Source organism: Ursus americanus, chromosome 1 (genome assembly GCF_024610735.1).
Source record: "Ursus americanus isolate L20-20 chromosome 1, mUrsAme1.1.p, whole genome shotgun sequence".
NCBI classification, from domain to species: Eukaryota; Metazoa; Chordata; class Mammalia; order Carnivora; family Ursidae; genus Ursus; species Ursus americanus.
The window spans coordinates 89,838,629-89,854,415 of NC_142127.1; the positions used below are offsets into that span (position 1 = coordinate 89,838,629).

The 15,787-nt window shown below is 50.9% G+C and overlaps 2 protein-coding genes across 11 annotated transcripts; one reads left to right on the top strand and one right to left on the bottom strand.

The window, feature by feature from the left end:
- Positions 1-119: 119 nt before the first annotated feature.
- Positions 120-6,019, top strand: ANKZF1 (ankyrin repeat and zinc finger peptidyl tRNA hydrolase 1). 3 transcript variants are annotated; one of them, XM_045777652.2, is made up of 13 exons: positions 120-439; positions 1,189-1,301; positions 1,528-1,630; positions 1,753-1,946; positions 2,327-2,439; positions 2,535-2,682; positions 2,972-3,200; positions 3,360-3,506; positions 4,195-4,684; positions 4,848-4,959; positions 5,091-5,258; positions 5,393-5,478; positions 5,689-6,019. In XM_045777652.2, exons 1-13 carry the CDS (start codon positions 292-294, stop codon positions 5,810-5,812), a joined length of 2,175 nt encoding a protein of 724 aa, XP_045633608.1. In that variant the 5' UTR covers positions 120-291; the 3' UTR covers positions 5,813-6,019. The 3 variants fall into 3 exon arrangements, with proteins under 3 accessions (XP_045633608.1, XP_045633610.1, XP_087719789.1); XM_045777654.2 differs by having other exon boundaries at positions 3,142-3,200; positions 3,360-3,451; XM_087863663.1 differs by lacking the exon at positions 120-439 and having other exon boundaries at positions 1,282-1,301; positions 1,528-1,640.
- GLB1L (galactosidase beta 1 like) lies at positions 5,968-15,779 on the bottom strand. Of its 8 annotated transcripts, none has more exons than XM_045777655.2 (16): positions 15,581-15,779; positions 14,266-14,392; positions 13,928-14,094; positions 13,535-13,685; positions 13,304-13,364; positions 9,513-9,607; positions 9,092-9,409; positions 8,868-8,989; positions 8,732-8,772; positions 8,420-8,538; positions 8,002-8,076; positions 7,797-7,886; positions 7,541-7,654; positions 7,111-7,242; positions 6,766-6,981; positions 5,968-6,402 (listed from the first exon to the last, which is right to left on the bottom strand). In XM_045777655.2, exons 2-16 carry the CDS (start codon positions 14,332-14,334, stop codon positions 6,133-6,135), a joined length of 2,040 nt encoding a protein of 679 aa, XP_045633611.2. In that variant the 5' UTR covers positions 14,335-14,392; positions 15,581-15,779; the 3' UTR covers positions 5,968-6,132. The 8 variants fall into 8 exon arrangements, with proteins under 8 accessions (XP_045633611.2, XP_045633613.2, XP_087719798.1 ...); XM_045777657.2 differs by having other exon boundaries at positions 14,266-14,404; XM_087863672.1 differs by having other exon boundaries at positions 14,266-14,534.
- Between the last annotated feature and the right edge of the window lie 8 nt (positions 15,780-15,787).

The following is a 15,787-nucleotide window of genomic DNA, read 5'->3' on the forward strand; positions in this document are numbered from 1 at the left end:
GGTCAGGGAACCTCAGTGATTTTAGCTCTGCTGAGCTCGATTTGGGAGCTGGACGCTTTCCCCTTTCATTCTATGTGGTCCGAGACTGTCGATTTGAGAAGCGGCCTGGGGTCACGTATTAATCCCCAGAGCGGACTCCTGTACCAGAGCGAGGCCTGAGGTGCCTTGCAGCGTGGAAAAGACCAAGTCAGGCAGGCAGGAGACCGGGCGGTAGGATCGCACTCTGGGGAGCTCTGTTTCTGTCCCCTCTTTCTGCTCCAGGAGCGCCTCCTAAAGAATTTCTGCTCAGCCATGTCGCCGGTTTCAGCTGCAACCCAGGTTCCTGCGTTGGTCTCCCTGTTTGACCTCAACGCGGATGCTCCGGTCCTCCAGGGCCTGAGCCTGGTGAACCACTCTTCTGGGGAGGCTCTGGCCCAGGCCCTGCGGACTTCCTATCCAGGTATCTGGGAAGGTTTGGGGAGGACCCACGAGGAACGTGACAGGCTCTTTAGAGCTTATTGCTCGTCCAGGGAACACATTCTTCCTGATATTCCCCGGTTTAAGAGCCCTTGTTGACATCTCTTTCTACTGGATAAAATTTATCTTAAATTCACTCAGTCTCCGGGCTCTTTCCAGCACAGGCCCCTGGACTGTCTCCAAACAAGCCTCTTGCCATTGGTTATGTCTGGTTACATTTACAGCACTGTCTGCAAAAAACTTCAAAATTCCTAGATACAGTCCAAATTTACCTGGTTTCCAATCAAATCACTCGTTCTTAATGAATGCAAAACAATTTTTTTGGGTTTTTTAAACAATCTTAATTTGTCTCTGGCTGTTTCTCTTGAACTTTTTTTTTTTTAAACAAACCCCACTGTAATTGGAATGCCAGCTAGGGCATTTGGGAAGTGGTTTTTGCAGTTAAAAATAATTAACATTACCAAAAATCACTTTCTACAGGATTCCTTTAAACAATCCCTTTAGTTAAAGTGTGTGATATGTACTTGTCTCATCTTTTCAGAAACATATTGATTGTATAAAGTGATTACTGTGCCATTGATCTCATGATTCCTAGATTATAAAGTATTTGAAAGAATGGATGTGCCGTCTTTTTCTTTTGTATCCTCCTTTGTATATTAGATACTGAATGTAATCCCCGGTACTGCAGATTTGGACTCCCTTTCCACCTCTAATTACCCTCCCCTTATTTAGGTTCAGGGGAGGGAAGAAGCCCAGAAAGAAAACCACTCCAGGGTGTGCTGGATATTTCAGAGAAGTTATTTTGTTCCACTTGTGACCAGACCTTCCACAACCACCAGGAGCAGGTAAAAGCCTAGGTGCAGAGCTAAGTGGTAGAAGCAAAAGTATAACGGTGGGTGAGGAGAGGCAGACATGTGATTTGTCTTTAGTTAATAAAGGTCCACGTTTTGACTGAGGCAGTTGGTATTACCTAGTCATACTTCCTGGAGTTCTATCACTGGTCTCGGGTACCACAAAGGGCCAGGCTAGGGCATATTTCCACATTCAGCCTCTTTCTTTGCCTCCTACCAGAGGGAACATTATAAGCTTGACTGGCATCGGTTTAACCTAAAGCAACGTCTCAAGGACAAGCCTCTCCTGTCTGCCCTGGATTTTGAAAAGCGGAGCTCCACAGGTGATGGCCGGTAGGAGACCTGTGTTGAGTAGGACATGGGGGTGGAGGAAGGCCCTAGTTTAGGAGCTTGAGGAAAGATCAAAGATGGAACACCAAACTTGTGCCCCTCATGTTGTTTTCAGGAGATCTTTCCAGCATCTCAGGATCAGAGGACTCGGACTCAGCCAGTGAGGAGGATTTGCAGATACCGGATGAGGAGCGGGCTGAGTTTGAGAAGCCCAGCAGACCCCAAGGCTTCCACCCCCATCGGGTTCTCTTCCAGAACGCTCGGGGCCAGTTTCTTTATGCCTATCGCTGTGTGCTAGGCCCTCGCCAGGCAAGTGGCGGCCCAGATTGTGTGGCCAACTGCAGCCTTTGTACACTCAGCCTAGGTCTCCCCTAAGAGGGCCATTTCTTATTTTCTTCCTGTTGGGTGTGGGTATCACCACTGACAGCACAGTCTTGGATTGAATTGGCCAGAATCTGGGGTCAGGTGTAAAGGAATTAGGTTTGGAAACAGACCAATCTAGGTTTGAATTGTTCCACTACTTGATCTTGACTACCTCTACAAGCCTCAGATTTCCTTGTCTGTAGAGACAAGCCTCAGGATGGTTGTGGGAAATGAGGTCACACATGTAAGACACTTGGCACTGGCACTGGGTTTCTTCCTGTCAGTGAGTGCCACGGGCATGTTTGTGCTGTCCCTCTGTCATCCAGATGCCCCCAGAAGAACCCGAACTGCTCCTACACAACCTGCAAAACGGAGGTCCCGGACACTGTGTGGTGCTCATGGCTGCAGCTGGGCACTTTGCTGGAGCCATTTTCCAGGGGTGAGAGGGTGCTGCCTGGGGTATAAGGACGCATTGGGTTCTGTTAGCCTGGGCGTATGGGCTGGTTTCCAGCACTGAGTCTGTGTTGTCTACAGAAGAGACGTGGTGACCCACAAAACATTTCACCGCTACACAGTGCGGGCCAAGCGGGGCACAGCCCAGGGCATTCGGGATGCCCGGGGTGGGGCTTCTCGTTCTGCTGGAGCCAACCTGAGGCGCTATAATGAAGCCACGTTATACAAGGTGAGTTCAGTGTCTCAGATCTGGTGGTCTGCTAATCTACTTTTTTTCCCTCTCATCAAATGTGACAGTGGGGAGCTTGACGCCTGCATCCTCCCAGTCCTTCATTATTTCTGGGAAGGGGAAGGTAGACTAGGGATGGATCCATGAAGAGTCTTCGTCCTCTCATTCTTCCTCCCCTCTACTATCTCCTATTTCCCATTCCTTACACATCATCTGTGGGCCGGTTTTTGGTTGGAGATTGAAAAATAGCAAGAGAAGATACACGGGGCTGAGTTACTCTCTTCTCTAGGATGTTCGTGAGCTGCTGACAGGGCCAGTCTGGGCCAAAGCGCTGGGGGAGGCTGGGACAGTACTGCTGCGTGCTCCCCGCTCTGGCCGGTCCCTGTTCTTCGGAGGCCAGGGGGCGCCCCTGCAACGGGGAGATCCCCGACTTTGGGATATCCCCCTCGCTACCCGCAGACCCACCTTCCGAGAGCTACAGCGTGTGCTCCAGAAGCTGACCACCTTGCATGTCCGTGGTGAGCTTTCGATCCACATGGCCGGTCTCCCTACATCTTCCTGTACCTTCCAGCCCAAGCCTTAGGTTCTCACTTATATATCCAGACATCTTCATTTAGAGAGACCTGGGCTGGCTTCCGCTCAGCTAAACTTGAGAAATGCCTTTTGTTTTATGGCAGGAGAAGACCCCCGGGAGACAATCAAGTTGGACTCACCTCAGACACACTGGAAGATGAGAGGGGGGAAGAAGGCTATGGAGGCAGAAAGAAAGGTCTCCAGTGATGAAAATGAGGCACTTGGGCAGAAAGAGGAATCTCCCAAACAGGGTTTGAGCGCCATTGGGCAACTGTCAACTCTCTTTCTGGGTGTCTATCCTGGAAATGCAGTGTCAAATCTACTGTCGCTTCTCTCTTTATAATGAGCCCTTACACAACACACACATTGTCACGTACACGTATAGGGCTGTTATGATAAGGGGCATCCGGTAGCAGTTACTGAGACGGGTTTAGTGACCTTTCCAAACGTCCTGTTCTCTTTAGTTCACTGATGTATCCCCAGTACTTAGAAAACATGAAATGGTAAGTGAAAGATGCTTGTGTGGCACGAATCTCACATAATTGCCCTGTCTTACCGGACACTGCGGTTTGGAGCTAAGGCCTGCTTTCCCGGCTGCAGACTCCTAGCCTGCATGGCTGTCACTGCTCCCGTGCTCTCTCCTGTTGTGTACCATCCTAATGCGACTCAAGGGGAGAGTCTAAGGATGCTTGTCCCTCCATAGCTCCTGCTGGGTCTTTCCCATCTCAGCTGAGAGCCTCATTTCTGCATGGGATACTGATGGATTCAGCTCCTGACATGCTACTTGATTTTGGGTGCTAAAATACAAATACTTATTTTCATTTCAAGACAATCTGGATTCTCTTTTTATGTACATTCTTCTACATCGGGGGCAGCCCACATCCTTCCACCCTCTGCGTATTTCTTCAGATGGACCTAACGTGTCCTATTTTTCCCTAGGTTCAGGGTCAGACGGAGAAGACAGCTTCCAGGTAGAGTTGGAGCTAGTAGAATTGACAGTAGGGACCCTGGATCTTCGTGAGTTTGAGGTACTGCCAAAGCGGAGGAGGAGGAAAAGGAATAAGAAAGAGAGAAGCCGAGACCTGGCAGCCGGGGCGCATGTGACTCTTGCCCAGCAACCTCAAGGAGATGATGAGACCACCTCACAGTCCACCCAGGCACATGCAGGCCCTTTGGGGCCTTCCCTGGATGAGGCTGAGACCCCCGATCAGTCAGAGCTCTGGGATGTGCTTCTAGCCGCTTGCCGAGCCGGAGATGTTGGGACGTTGAGACTGCAGCTAGCTGCTGGCTCCGCAGACCCTGGAGTTCTGTCTCTGCTCAGTGCCCCCTTGGGCTCCAGTGGCTTCACCCTCCTGCATGCAGCAGCTGCAGCTGGGAGAGGCTCAGTGGTTCGCCTGCTGCTGGAGGCAGGTGCCGACCCTACTGTGCAGTAAGTAAGGGTCCCCAAGCCGAGCCCTTTGGGGTATAGAGAGGATCATCTGGAGGCTAACACTGGTACTGGCTACTTGACAGTATTCCCCTTGATCTGTCTGGGTGAGGCTGGGAGATGCAGGAGGCAAGTTGAACCCATATTTGGGGCTTTTCGCACTCAGGGACGCCCGGGCCCGGCCACCATATACGGTTGCAGCTGACAGGTCCACGCGTAATGAGTTCCGAAGGTTCATGGAGAAGAATCCAGATGCTTATGATTACAGCAAGGCTCAGGTCAGCTGGAAAAGGAAGCCGCAGCACAGTAGGAAGGCAGCCTGGATCCTGGCTAAGATCTTTTCTACTTATGGTTTTCTCAAGGACAGTTTGTATGGGTCTTACCTTACACCTCCCCCGAAATCCTCCAGGTACCAGGGCCACTGACGCCAGAAATGGAGGCACGGCAGGCCATGCGGAAAAAGGAGCAGAAGGCGGCCCGGCGGCAACGGGAGCAGCAGCAGCGGAAGCAGCGGGAGCAGGAGGAAAGGGAGCGAGAGGGGCAGCGGCGCTTTGCCGCCCTCAGCGATCGTGAGAAGGTGAGCCTGGAGCTCCTCTCTTCCATGGCCCCAATGTCCTTAGAGGTCTGACTTCCCAGCGTGCAGCTGTCCCTTCTTGGGCACCCTGTCCACCACTGGGGCCTTGCCCTTAACAAGACTTCTCTTCCCCTCAGAGAGCTCTGGCCGCAGAGTGCCGGCTGGCCGCCCAGCTGGGAGCCCCCACCCCACATACCCCTGGCTCTGCAGCCCTCAGTGCTCCGTAAGTGCAGGGGCAGGCATGATGGCTCGGCCTGGCGTGGGCAAGTAGAGTGAATGCTGCAGTGAGCTCAGAAAGGCTGGGGGTGGGGGTGGTTGGAGATGTTCTGGGAACCCTCTGGAGCAAAACCGGAAACAGCCGGAGGGGTGGGGAGAGCTCGGATTGGAAAGTTTCTGGGGTACCTGTTCAGCCATCTGTCTTCCTCTCGTCCAGACGCTGCTGGAGTTGCGGGACATCCCTCCAAGGCCTCACTCCCTTTCACTATCTTGACTTCTCTTTCTGCTCCACACGCTGCCTCCGGGATCACCGCTGCCAGGCCGCCAAGCCCTCTTCCTGATCTCTTACGGCTGCGCCTGGAGCCAGCTCGGCCCTGAGAGGGTGCATTCATGCTAGCCCTAGGTTTCTTCTTTCCCGTGAAACCGGAGTATTTGGAAGATTAGGAAAGACACTCAGGAACCAGGGCAAAGACAGGGCCACAGAGGGGTATGGAGCTGCGACTGTCTCTGGAACTTTAATCACAATAAAGTTTGGCAAGGAAACTGCACTTAGACTTGCATTCAGGCCTGTGGCCTTTGGTTCCTTGTGGTCACCGTGGCCAGCACAGCACCAAGGGTTCCTGCCCACTTTATGTCCCAGGTCCAAGGGGTTTCCTTTCTTTCAGTGCCCACTTAACTCCATTGGTTCAGAGGCACTTTGTGTATCAGGCGAGAGGGAATAGATGTATGTCTTATGCAAGGTGCTATTGAGGATAGGCCTGTCCAGAAACTGGATTTGGGGCTGAGGAGGCACGTTTTCTAGCTCCAGCAGTGTGATTTTGTTGAGGGCTCCCCTAGAAAACAACAGGGGTCTTGGCACATAGAGGGTCTCTTGTGGCCCACGCTTTGTCCAGTACCGGCCCAAGTTAAACCCATTGATCCAGACTTGGCCCTGGGAAAGAGAAAAGAGAGCAGAAAATAAAAGGGTCAGCTCTAAGGGAGGTAGAATCATCCCCTTTTGGTTTCCTTCCTCCCTCCCTCCCTCCCTTCCTTCCTTCATTTGAGAGAGAAAAAGAGAGAGCACGGGGGGAGGGGCAGAGGGAGAAGGAAAGAGAGAATCCCAAGCAGACTCCCCGTGCTGTGCATGGAACCCATGACCTCGGGATCACAACCTGAGCCGAAATCAAGAGTCAGATGTTCAACCGACTGAGCCACCAGGCACCTCTCCTTTTTGGGTTTCTAATCAGGAATAATTTCTGCTCCCCCTCTTTCCATAATTTTTCTCTCATCACTCTGACCCCACTGTCAGCAGTACCTTGGTCCATCCAGGTAGAAAGAGAAAAGTGTCCCCGCCTTCTCCTAAAATTGGAAATGTCGTAGAGTAGAAGGTGGGGCCAGAGGGAACTTGAGGGTGTGACCTTTTCATCAACTGGAGGGGAAACCACCACTTTACAAGTTTATCAACTTTGAGAGGGAACATCAGCCACTGGGTGAGGACTCTTTGCCCCAGAATTGGTGGCTCTAATAGGCCCTGTGAAGAAGGCAAATGAAAATTCATCATTATTTAAGCCCTTGTTTGTCCTCCATTAGGCCCCTGTTTGTCCAGGGGAGTTTGGTCAGTAAGAGTCTGGAGGAGAAGGGGTGGGCAAGACTAGCTCACCTTGAAGTCACTGCTGTTAGACCCGAAACTGAGCCTCCCCATGTTCTCCAGTAAGATGTCCAGTTTGGCCCCTACTGTCCCCATCAAAAATAGTTGGTGTTTCATGTTTCGTTCCAAAACACCCTGAAACACCTGTGGACAAGAGGAGCTGTGAGAGGAAGGGCTCAGCATCTAACTCATGGCCGTGACACAGGAAGCTATGTTAGCACACATACTTGGAGAGCAAAGAGAATGCAGCCCATCTGTCAGTTACCCATGCATTCTGGAACCTTAGCCTCAAGTCAAATTCTTCCTCATTCTAGCTTATCCGTGGCCCCCCTGCAAATGTGGGCAGACAGTGGGAAAAGGCAGATAAGGGGAACTTAAGGCTAAAGGGTGCTGGGGAGGAGAAGAGACAGGCTCACGAGGTAGCCTAGAATTAGGTCCTTACCCCATCTACCATCACGTAGGCACGGTCGTGGACTCCATTGTTAGGCACCCAGAACTGTGTTGGCTCAGAAACAGTTTGGGTCAGATAGGTCCGGTACAACACAAAGCCACGGTCCTGGGTATGGAAGAGCAAGTACTTAAGATGAACTGAGAGGTTAAGAAAGGATACTATGGGGAAGATCTACAGCTGAGAGACCCTTTGGCTAGGGCTGTTGAGGAAGGCTGGCATGCCTACCGGATGTGGGATTATGCCTTACCTGTTTGACAGCCTCAAAGGACAGTGGCAAGATTGAACGGATGGGCCCTTGGGGGCATAGGAAGTCTAGGAAAGCCAGCAAATCCCCATCCTGTTAGAATAAGGGGAAGGTATTAAAAGGGAAGTTCTGGAATAGAGGGCAGGATGGGCTGGGCCATTTAGAGAACAGGGGGGTAGAATCAGAGAAAAGATAAGGAAGAGCTTACCAGATGCAGGGTCAAAGGTCCAAGCATCATCTTGGGGCTGGGGGGAGGTAAAGGTCCCAAGGGAATTTCCTGGAACTGAGCCCAAATTCTCTCAGGAGCCATAGGAAAACCACACAAACCACCCTTATTCCAATACCCTGGCACATACACTAACAACCCCTATTCCGAGACCCTAGCGCAGGGTTCTCAACCCGGGGTCCAGGGAAGGGCTTCAAGGGGTTACGAAGATCCTGTAATTCTGCACATGCTTGTGTGTCTCCTCCCAGGCAATCCCATCTGCGTAGCTGGGAAATGGTTCTGTGGGCTCCATGGCCCAGACAACACCAGTGATTTATGGGACCCCATTACAAACAACTTAGGTACTCCCTTTCCCCCAAATTAATGAAAGCCTTTGGTGCTTAATGAAGTGGTAGGGCACCTCGCTGATGACGTTTCGAAGAGCAAAAAGCTTAGGTGTGGGGTCCCCTGCTTCGGATATTGGTGCATCGTAGTCATAGCTGGTAGTAATTGGAAGAAAGCGTCCCTTCTCATCAGCACCTGGGGTCAAACCAATTTCCTTAATTCAGTGTCTCAAATGACAGGCACTAAGCAAAGACATTCATGCAGAGAATTTTGCCATGAGAGGGGGCAGTGGTGGCCACATCCAGCTTCTAGACCTAATGTGCCCAGCCCGCTGCTTCTAATTCCTTGATGCCTCCCTGCCTCCACCCCAGGGACCATCTGGACTCACCATTCCAGTATCCAAAGTTGGTACCTCCGTGGAACATGTACCTGGAGCGGGAAAAGGTGGGGGGAAAGGCAAAAGCTGACCCACTGAATCATGTTCATCCCCAACACCCCGTTAACGGCTTCATGTTGGCTCTTACATGTTCACACTGGCTCCCAGCCTCAGCATGTTCTCTAGGCCTGTGGTCACAGCCGAAATGGACCGCGTGGAGTGATTCTGGCCCCAGTAATCCAGCCAGCCTGTGTAGTACTCGGAGTTCACCTAAAACGTGGAGTGAAAGCAGCCATAAGCGGGATGGCAACTGAGCTCAACCCTTCCCAACCGTAACTCCGGCTTTGATTGCCCTCCCCTCCAGCTCCTCACCAGTGGCCCACGGGGTTCATACTTCCGAAGCAGGGCAAAGATTTTGGTCATGTTGTCAGCTGCCAGAAGGAGGCAAAGGTGAAAGATAAACATGGAAGAGATGCCCCCTTCCCCAGACTCCACTCCACCCTCACTCAGGAGACCTGGGCCAAAATCCACAGTGGTATAGAGTCCCTGGAGGGAGCCACATTTGAGTCCTTCAGGCCCATCCGTGGTGAAGAGCAGGATCCTGTCTCCTAGCAGCGCGCGGAAGAGCCCAGCCAGGTGCCTCATGTAGCCGAAGTCACAGGCTCTGTAGCTGCCATATTCATTCTCCACCTGCCCGGGAAAAGGAAAAGTGGAGCTCGGCTCTGCAGCAGACATTAGGACCCCCGGCACCTCCTTTCCCTTGCCCAGTCAACCTGTACCCGGTCACTTGTACCTGAATGCTAATGATGTTGCCCCCATTGTGGTAGAGCCATGGATATAACCTGGGCAGCAAGACCTTGAACCAGGAGTCCACTGCGGCAAGAAAGTCTAAAGGAAGGAGCGGGGGGCGCCTGGGTGGCACAGCGGTTAAGCGTCTGCCTTCGGCTCAGGGCGTGATCCCGGCGTTATGGGATCGAGCCCCACATCAGGCTCCTCCGCTATGAGCCTGCTTCTTCCTCTCCCACTCCCCCTGCTTGTGTTCCCTCTCTCGCTGGCTGTCTCTATCTCTGTCAAATAAATAAATAAAATCTTTTTTAAAAAAATTAAAAAAAATGAAGGAGCGGTGTTCTGCTCATTAGGACACCACCACCTTCGCAGCCCCTACCCATAGCGTCAAGGCCAGCAACCTTTGTGCTGCCTGACCCTGGGCTGCAGTTCGCACCCCACTTGTCCACAAATGAACCTGAGCAGCTGCGACTCTGAACCCTGACCACTGGTGAATTTGCATGGCGAGGACATCTGAGAGCAGGAAACCTTAGAGCAGTGTTCGTAAATTTAATTTTTAAACGTAAGAAAAATGTTAGGGACACCTGGGTGGCTCACTCAGTTAGGTGCCTGCCTTCGGCTGAGGTCATGATCTCAGGGTCCTGAGATCAAGTCCCACATCCGGCTCCTTGCTCAGCAGGGAGCCTGCTTCTCCCTCTGCCTCTGCTCCCCCTGTTTGTGCTCTCTCGCTGACAAATAAATAAAATCTTTAAAAATCAAACAAAAACATTGAATTCCTTTACATTTTGTGTTCAGTATAGTGTCCAGATTTAACTGCCTCCTTTAATGCAAGCACATGCTAAAGGTCACTCAACAAATATCTATGGGTGCTTACTGTGCACCAAGCAACGTTCTAGGTGTTAGGGGTACAGAGTAGAACAAAACTGATAAAAATCTCTGCCCTTGTACAACTTCCTTCCCACTGAGGAAGGCAGACAATAAACAAACAGTTAAAATATATAGTATGTTCGTGCCAAGGAGAAAAAATAAAGCAGGGAAGAAGGATATAAAATGTGGGGGAGCTTAAATTTTAGAGAGTAGCCCAGGGCAAGTCTCACTGAGAAGGTTATTCTGCAGGAAGATAGCGAGAGCACAGAGTGCAAAGGCCTCAAAGGAATGTGCCTGGTGGGTTTGAAAAACAGCAATGAGGCCAGCGTGAACAATGAGGAAAGGAGTAGAGGTCAGGGAGGTGACAGGGCCAATTAGGTAGGACCTAATAGGCCATTTTAAGGAATCCATGGTTCATATTCTGAATGAGATGAGAACCTACTGGAGAGGTTTAAACAGTGAAATGGCATGATCTGAGATATGTATTTAAACTTCTGTTTTAACAGGATCACCCTGTACTGAGAACAAAGGGGTAGGAGCAAAGGGAAACCAGTAAGTAAGTTCTTAAGACAGTCCAGGTGGGAGAGGTGGTTTGGATTAGTGAGGGTGATGAAAAGTAGCTGAATTCAATATATTTTGAGAGTAAAGCTGCAGGGTTTTCTGATAGGTTGAATATGAGGTGGGAAAGAGAGGCATGAAGAATTAAACCACAGTGCTTAGCCTGATCGGCTGGAAAATGGAGTCACCATTAACTGAGGGGATCATAGGAATAGCTGGGGGAGCGGCAGGCAGGGGGAGAAGCAGGCTCCCTGCTGAGCAAGGAGCAGCCTTGATCCCAGGATCATGACCTGAGCAGAAGGCAGACGCTTAACCAACTGAGCCACCCAGGTGTCCCCTGACTGGAGATTCCTATTTCAGAGTCGTTAGCTATTAGATGGGATTGAAAGCCATGAGAATGGATGAGATTATCTAAGGAGTGAACACATAGAAGAGAAGCTTCCGAGGACTGAGACCAGCAACACCCCAGCATTTAGCAGAAAGAGAAAGGGAGCAGAACCAGCATGAGACTAAGTAGGAGCGCACCTGCGTGGCTCAGTTGGTTAAGCGTCTGCCTTCGGCTCAGGTCATGGACCCAGGGTCCTGGGATGGAGTCCTGCTTCAGGTTCCCTGCTCAGCTGGGAGTCTGCTTCTCCCTCTGCCCCTCCCCACCCCGCTTATGATCTCTCTCTCTCTCAGGCTCTCCCTCTCTCTCTCAAATGAATAAATAAAATGTTTAAAACAAACAAAAGAGACTAAGGAGTGGTCAGCAAGGCTGGAGCGCGGGGAAGGAGCTGGGACCAGATAAAGGTGGTTATATTGGAAGCCAAGAGAAGAGGGGTGGGGAGGAGAGAGACCTGGAAAGGCGCTGTGGACTCAGCAGTGAAGAGGTCACTGGCTTTCTTGAGAAAAGCGGACACCACATGCTGGTGTTCCAGCATGACTTTACCATTTCAAATGTATTTCATGGCCAGCTGAGTTGGGGAATTGTTCTGAGGGGCATAAAGCTCTTCAGCGCCTTCAGAAGCGGGACAGTCCCTGCAGGGTCCCCAGAAGATACAGAGCATTTTCACCAGAGTGATCTTTTTAAAAGATATACATCAGACAAAATCACTCCCCTGCTCTGATGACTTCCTAGTTACACCTGAAGTAAAATCCAAACTCCTTGAAATGTTGGGCATTTCAGAGCTTCATCTTGAATTCTCATCTTTTCTCTCCCTGTGCTCTTTCCTCAGGCAATGTCTCAATAGCCATGGATCTACATGCCATCTTTAGACTGATGGGCCCCAAATTTATCTCTCGCTCAGACCTCCCCGTGAGTGCCACACTCACACAGCCTGTGGCTTACTTAACATCCTCACTGGAGTGTGATGGGACAGAAATTTAACATGACCAGAAAAACTGTTTTTCCCCCAAAAAGGTGGTCCTTTGCCACCCCTAGTCTCCTCCACCTTCCCTATGTCAGTAAATGGCACCGCCATCTGGACTGGCAAGAAAGGGGACCCCTTTCTTTCCAGACCCTACCCGTGCTGCCCCCCACTTCTCCTTCCCATCAAAATCTATCAACAAGTCCTGATGATCTGGATCTCCAACCTACATCTCACTTCTGCCCTCTTCTTCCTGTCTCCACCTCCGTCATCTTAGTCCGGGAGCCACTGCCTCCCTCCTCAACTACAGTGAGAGTCTCAACTACAGCCAATTAGTTTCTCCACCTCCACCCTTGCCCCCCTCCCTCCATTCTCCACATCCAGGCTAAAGTAATCTGAAAACAAATCAAACCTGTCTGGTTAGGCTCTTTCAATGGCTTTCTACTGTGCTTAGAATCAAATGCAAACTCTTACAGTGGCCTACCAGGTCCTGCATGAACAGTCCCTATCTATCTCCAATTTCCCATCACATTCCTCTCTCCCTTACCCACTAGGCTCCAGCCAAGCTGGCCTCAAGCAGGCCATGTTCCTTCCCACTTCTGGGCTTTATAATATACTGTTCCCTCTACCTGGTCATTGTCACCTTTCCCTTCCCTAGAGTCAAGTGAAATGTCATCATCTCAGAAAAGCCTTTTCTGACCTCCCTACCCCCAAATACGCCTTCTCTGTTACTCACAATCTCAACTCCTTGTCTATTTTCATGTGTGGTATTTTTACACCTTGCACTAATCTTACAGGTCTTGGGTTTTTAAAAAACTGTTTCTTTCACCATAAGCTCCACGGCACAAGGGCTGGGTCTGTCTGGTCCACCAGCTTGTAGCATCTTGCTAGGCATGAAGGAAACACTCAAATATCTGCATGAATGATCTCCAGTTTGGGGATGGTCTTTTCAGTTTTGAGCACTCAAAAGACCCATTTTGTTGCTGTTGGTTGCTTTTTTTCTGTTAAAAATGTTGTCTCAACTCACCTGGATCTGAGGTTCTCAGATGTATATCAGGTTTTTGAAGCAACCAGGCTGGGAGGCCCCCCTGAGACAAACATAAAGACAGCAGGTTTTGTTGTTTGGGAGTGGGGAAGGGGAGATTAGAAGGGAGTATGTTTAGTCTAGCACTGGACGTGGCCCTATAGTGCGGGCAGATGGGAGGAGTGGAGGAACTGCACAGGAGTGGCTCTGGGTCTGTCCCTTCTCCTAACTCACCATGTCCCACTCTGCACAGATGTAAGGTCCTGGTCTCAGTATGACCAACAGGTTCGCTACAGATGCCTCGTTCAGAAATGCAAAGAGGTCCCGGCTGCCATTAAAGTTATAGACCCCAGGCTCTGGCTCATGGTAGTTCCAGGGCACATAACTGAGAAAGAAAGAGGTTAACAGGGCACAAGGCAGAGAGGTGCTAGAGAGGCCTAAGGGCTCAGGCCTTGCAGGGCATCTCCAGGAAGCTGTCGGAAGTAGGTCCTGGCCCACCCTTCCCCACCCTTGGCCTGACAGCCATGGAGCTCTCATACCCAGCTAGGCTTCCTGTCCCAATCCTTCTTACGGGGGTGGTAGGAAGGGTAAATCCCACCCTCCATGGCTCTCCTGAGCACTTCTTACAACTGTACAGTGTTGAGGCCACTCATTCGCATCTTGAAAAGCCGGTCTGCCCAAAGCACCCGTGGTACCCGAAAGTAGTGCAGGCTGCCAGACACGTAGCGGAACGGGGCCCCATCCAGGAGGAATCTGTCATTTTCCCGATCCACTACGAACGACCGAGTGCCTGCCTGCAAAAGAGACTATGCTCAGCAAAGGTCTGGAGTGGGGGCTCAGTGTCCGTTGAGGAGATGGAACTAGCCCTGCCCACTGTTCTGTGAGTTTCACTTTCTTTCTCTCCTGGGCTAGATCTCGTCCCGCCTCACCACACCCAGCCTGCTGATTAAATCCTGTCATTTTACCTGGGGCAGCAGCAGCGTCAGAAGTGGCAACAGCAGGGCAGGAAGGCAAAGCGGCTTCTTGGGAGCCATGGCGCTAACAGGGCTCCTCTAGTCTGAGAGGGCGGTCCGATTGTCACGTGGCGGATTCCTGGGAGGGAACCTCAGCGAGCAAGGGGGCGGGGACCACCTCAAGTTGCCAGGCGGGTAGCCTGGACTTGTCCACCCGCTACTCTACTAGTTTGTAAAAATCCTCTACATGTTGAATCCGCTTCATCAGTGTTACCTAGGAGCTTGTTAGAAATGCAGAGTCTCAGGTCCTACCTCAGACCTATAGAATCAGAATTTGCATTTTAACAAGATTCCCAGGCGATCCCCAAGACATTCAAGATTGAGAAGCACTGTCCTACTAAACTGAGCTCCCTGAGGGTGGAGAGTACCTTGTCCATCTTGAATCCTCAGCTTCTAGCACAGGGCCCGGCACATAGCGGGTTAAATCTAGATGAATGAATGTCAGAACCAGGGGGCTAAAACAGGTTCAGAACCAACGGAAACCAGATCTTCCCAGTGGTGTGAAAGTGGGGGACCAAGTTATAAGAGGGATCTTTTTCCTGGTGGCCCTGTTATAGCAAAAGAGACCACCTCAGCCATTCTGTCTTCTTTGGATGTGCACTGCTCAATTTATCCCTGCCTGCCTGTGTGACAGATGTCAAAGACAACTACTTGGTGCCAGGGCTTGGGAATTTGTGAATTTCCATGGCTCCTGCCTTCACAGTCCCAAGCCCGGGATGTAAGGACCAGAATAAGAAAAATAAAATAATAATAAAAATAACAGTAATTTGTTTATTGACACTAACTGATGGCTATGTCAGATATTGTGCTTAGCACGTTACATCTCATTTAATCTTCAAAAAACTCCGTACAGATAATTATCATTCCCACTTTACAGATGAGGAAATTGAGACAGAAATTTTAAATAACCTGTTCGAGGTCACACAACTAGTTTAGCAGAGCTGGGATTTGAACTAAGCAGTCTGGCCTCACAGTACATGCACTTAATTTTAGGTACTATTATACCTTGTTTACAATTAGGGAAACTGAGGCTCTGAGACGTTAAGCGGTCCAAGGCCACACGGCTAGTAACTAAGCTATTAAGACAGGATTTAGAACCTAGTCCGGTCCCAGAGCCCAAGCTCTTAACCACTGAAACTAGGGTAGTGGAATACAGGCCAGAGCCCCCAAGGTTGTACTGATCAGAGCTGTAGGGGGTAGGGGTCCAGCCAACCAGCACGCGCCCCAGCACCCGCCCCTCGGGGCTGGACTGTTGTCAGCTTCCTACCTCCGGCATTGGGAGATGGAGGTCCTGGGGGCCTCGGGCCGAGCCCGGCTTTGCTCCCCTTTGGCGTGTGTGCCTGCGTCTTGACCACTACTGAAGGACAGGTGTGGAACCCTCACCCGGGTCCTGGGACCCGTCCTCCCCCAGGCTTAGCCCGCCCCCGGCCTCTCAGCTCCGCGCCCCCACATTATCCTGATGCCCAGCGGTTGC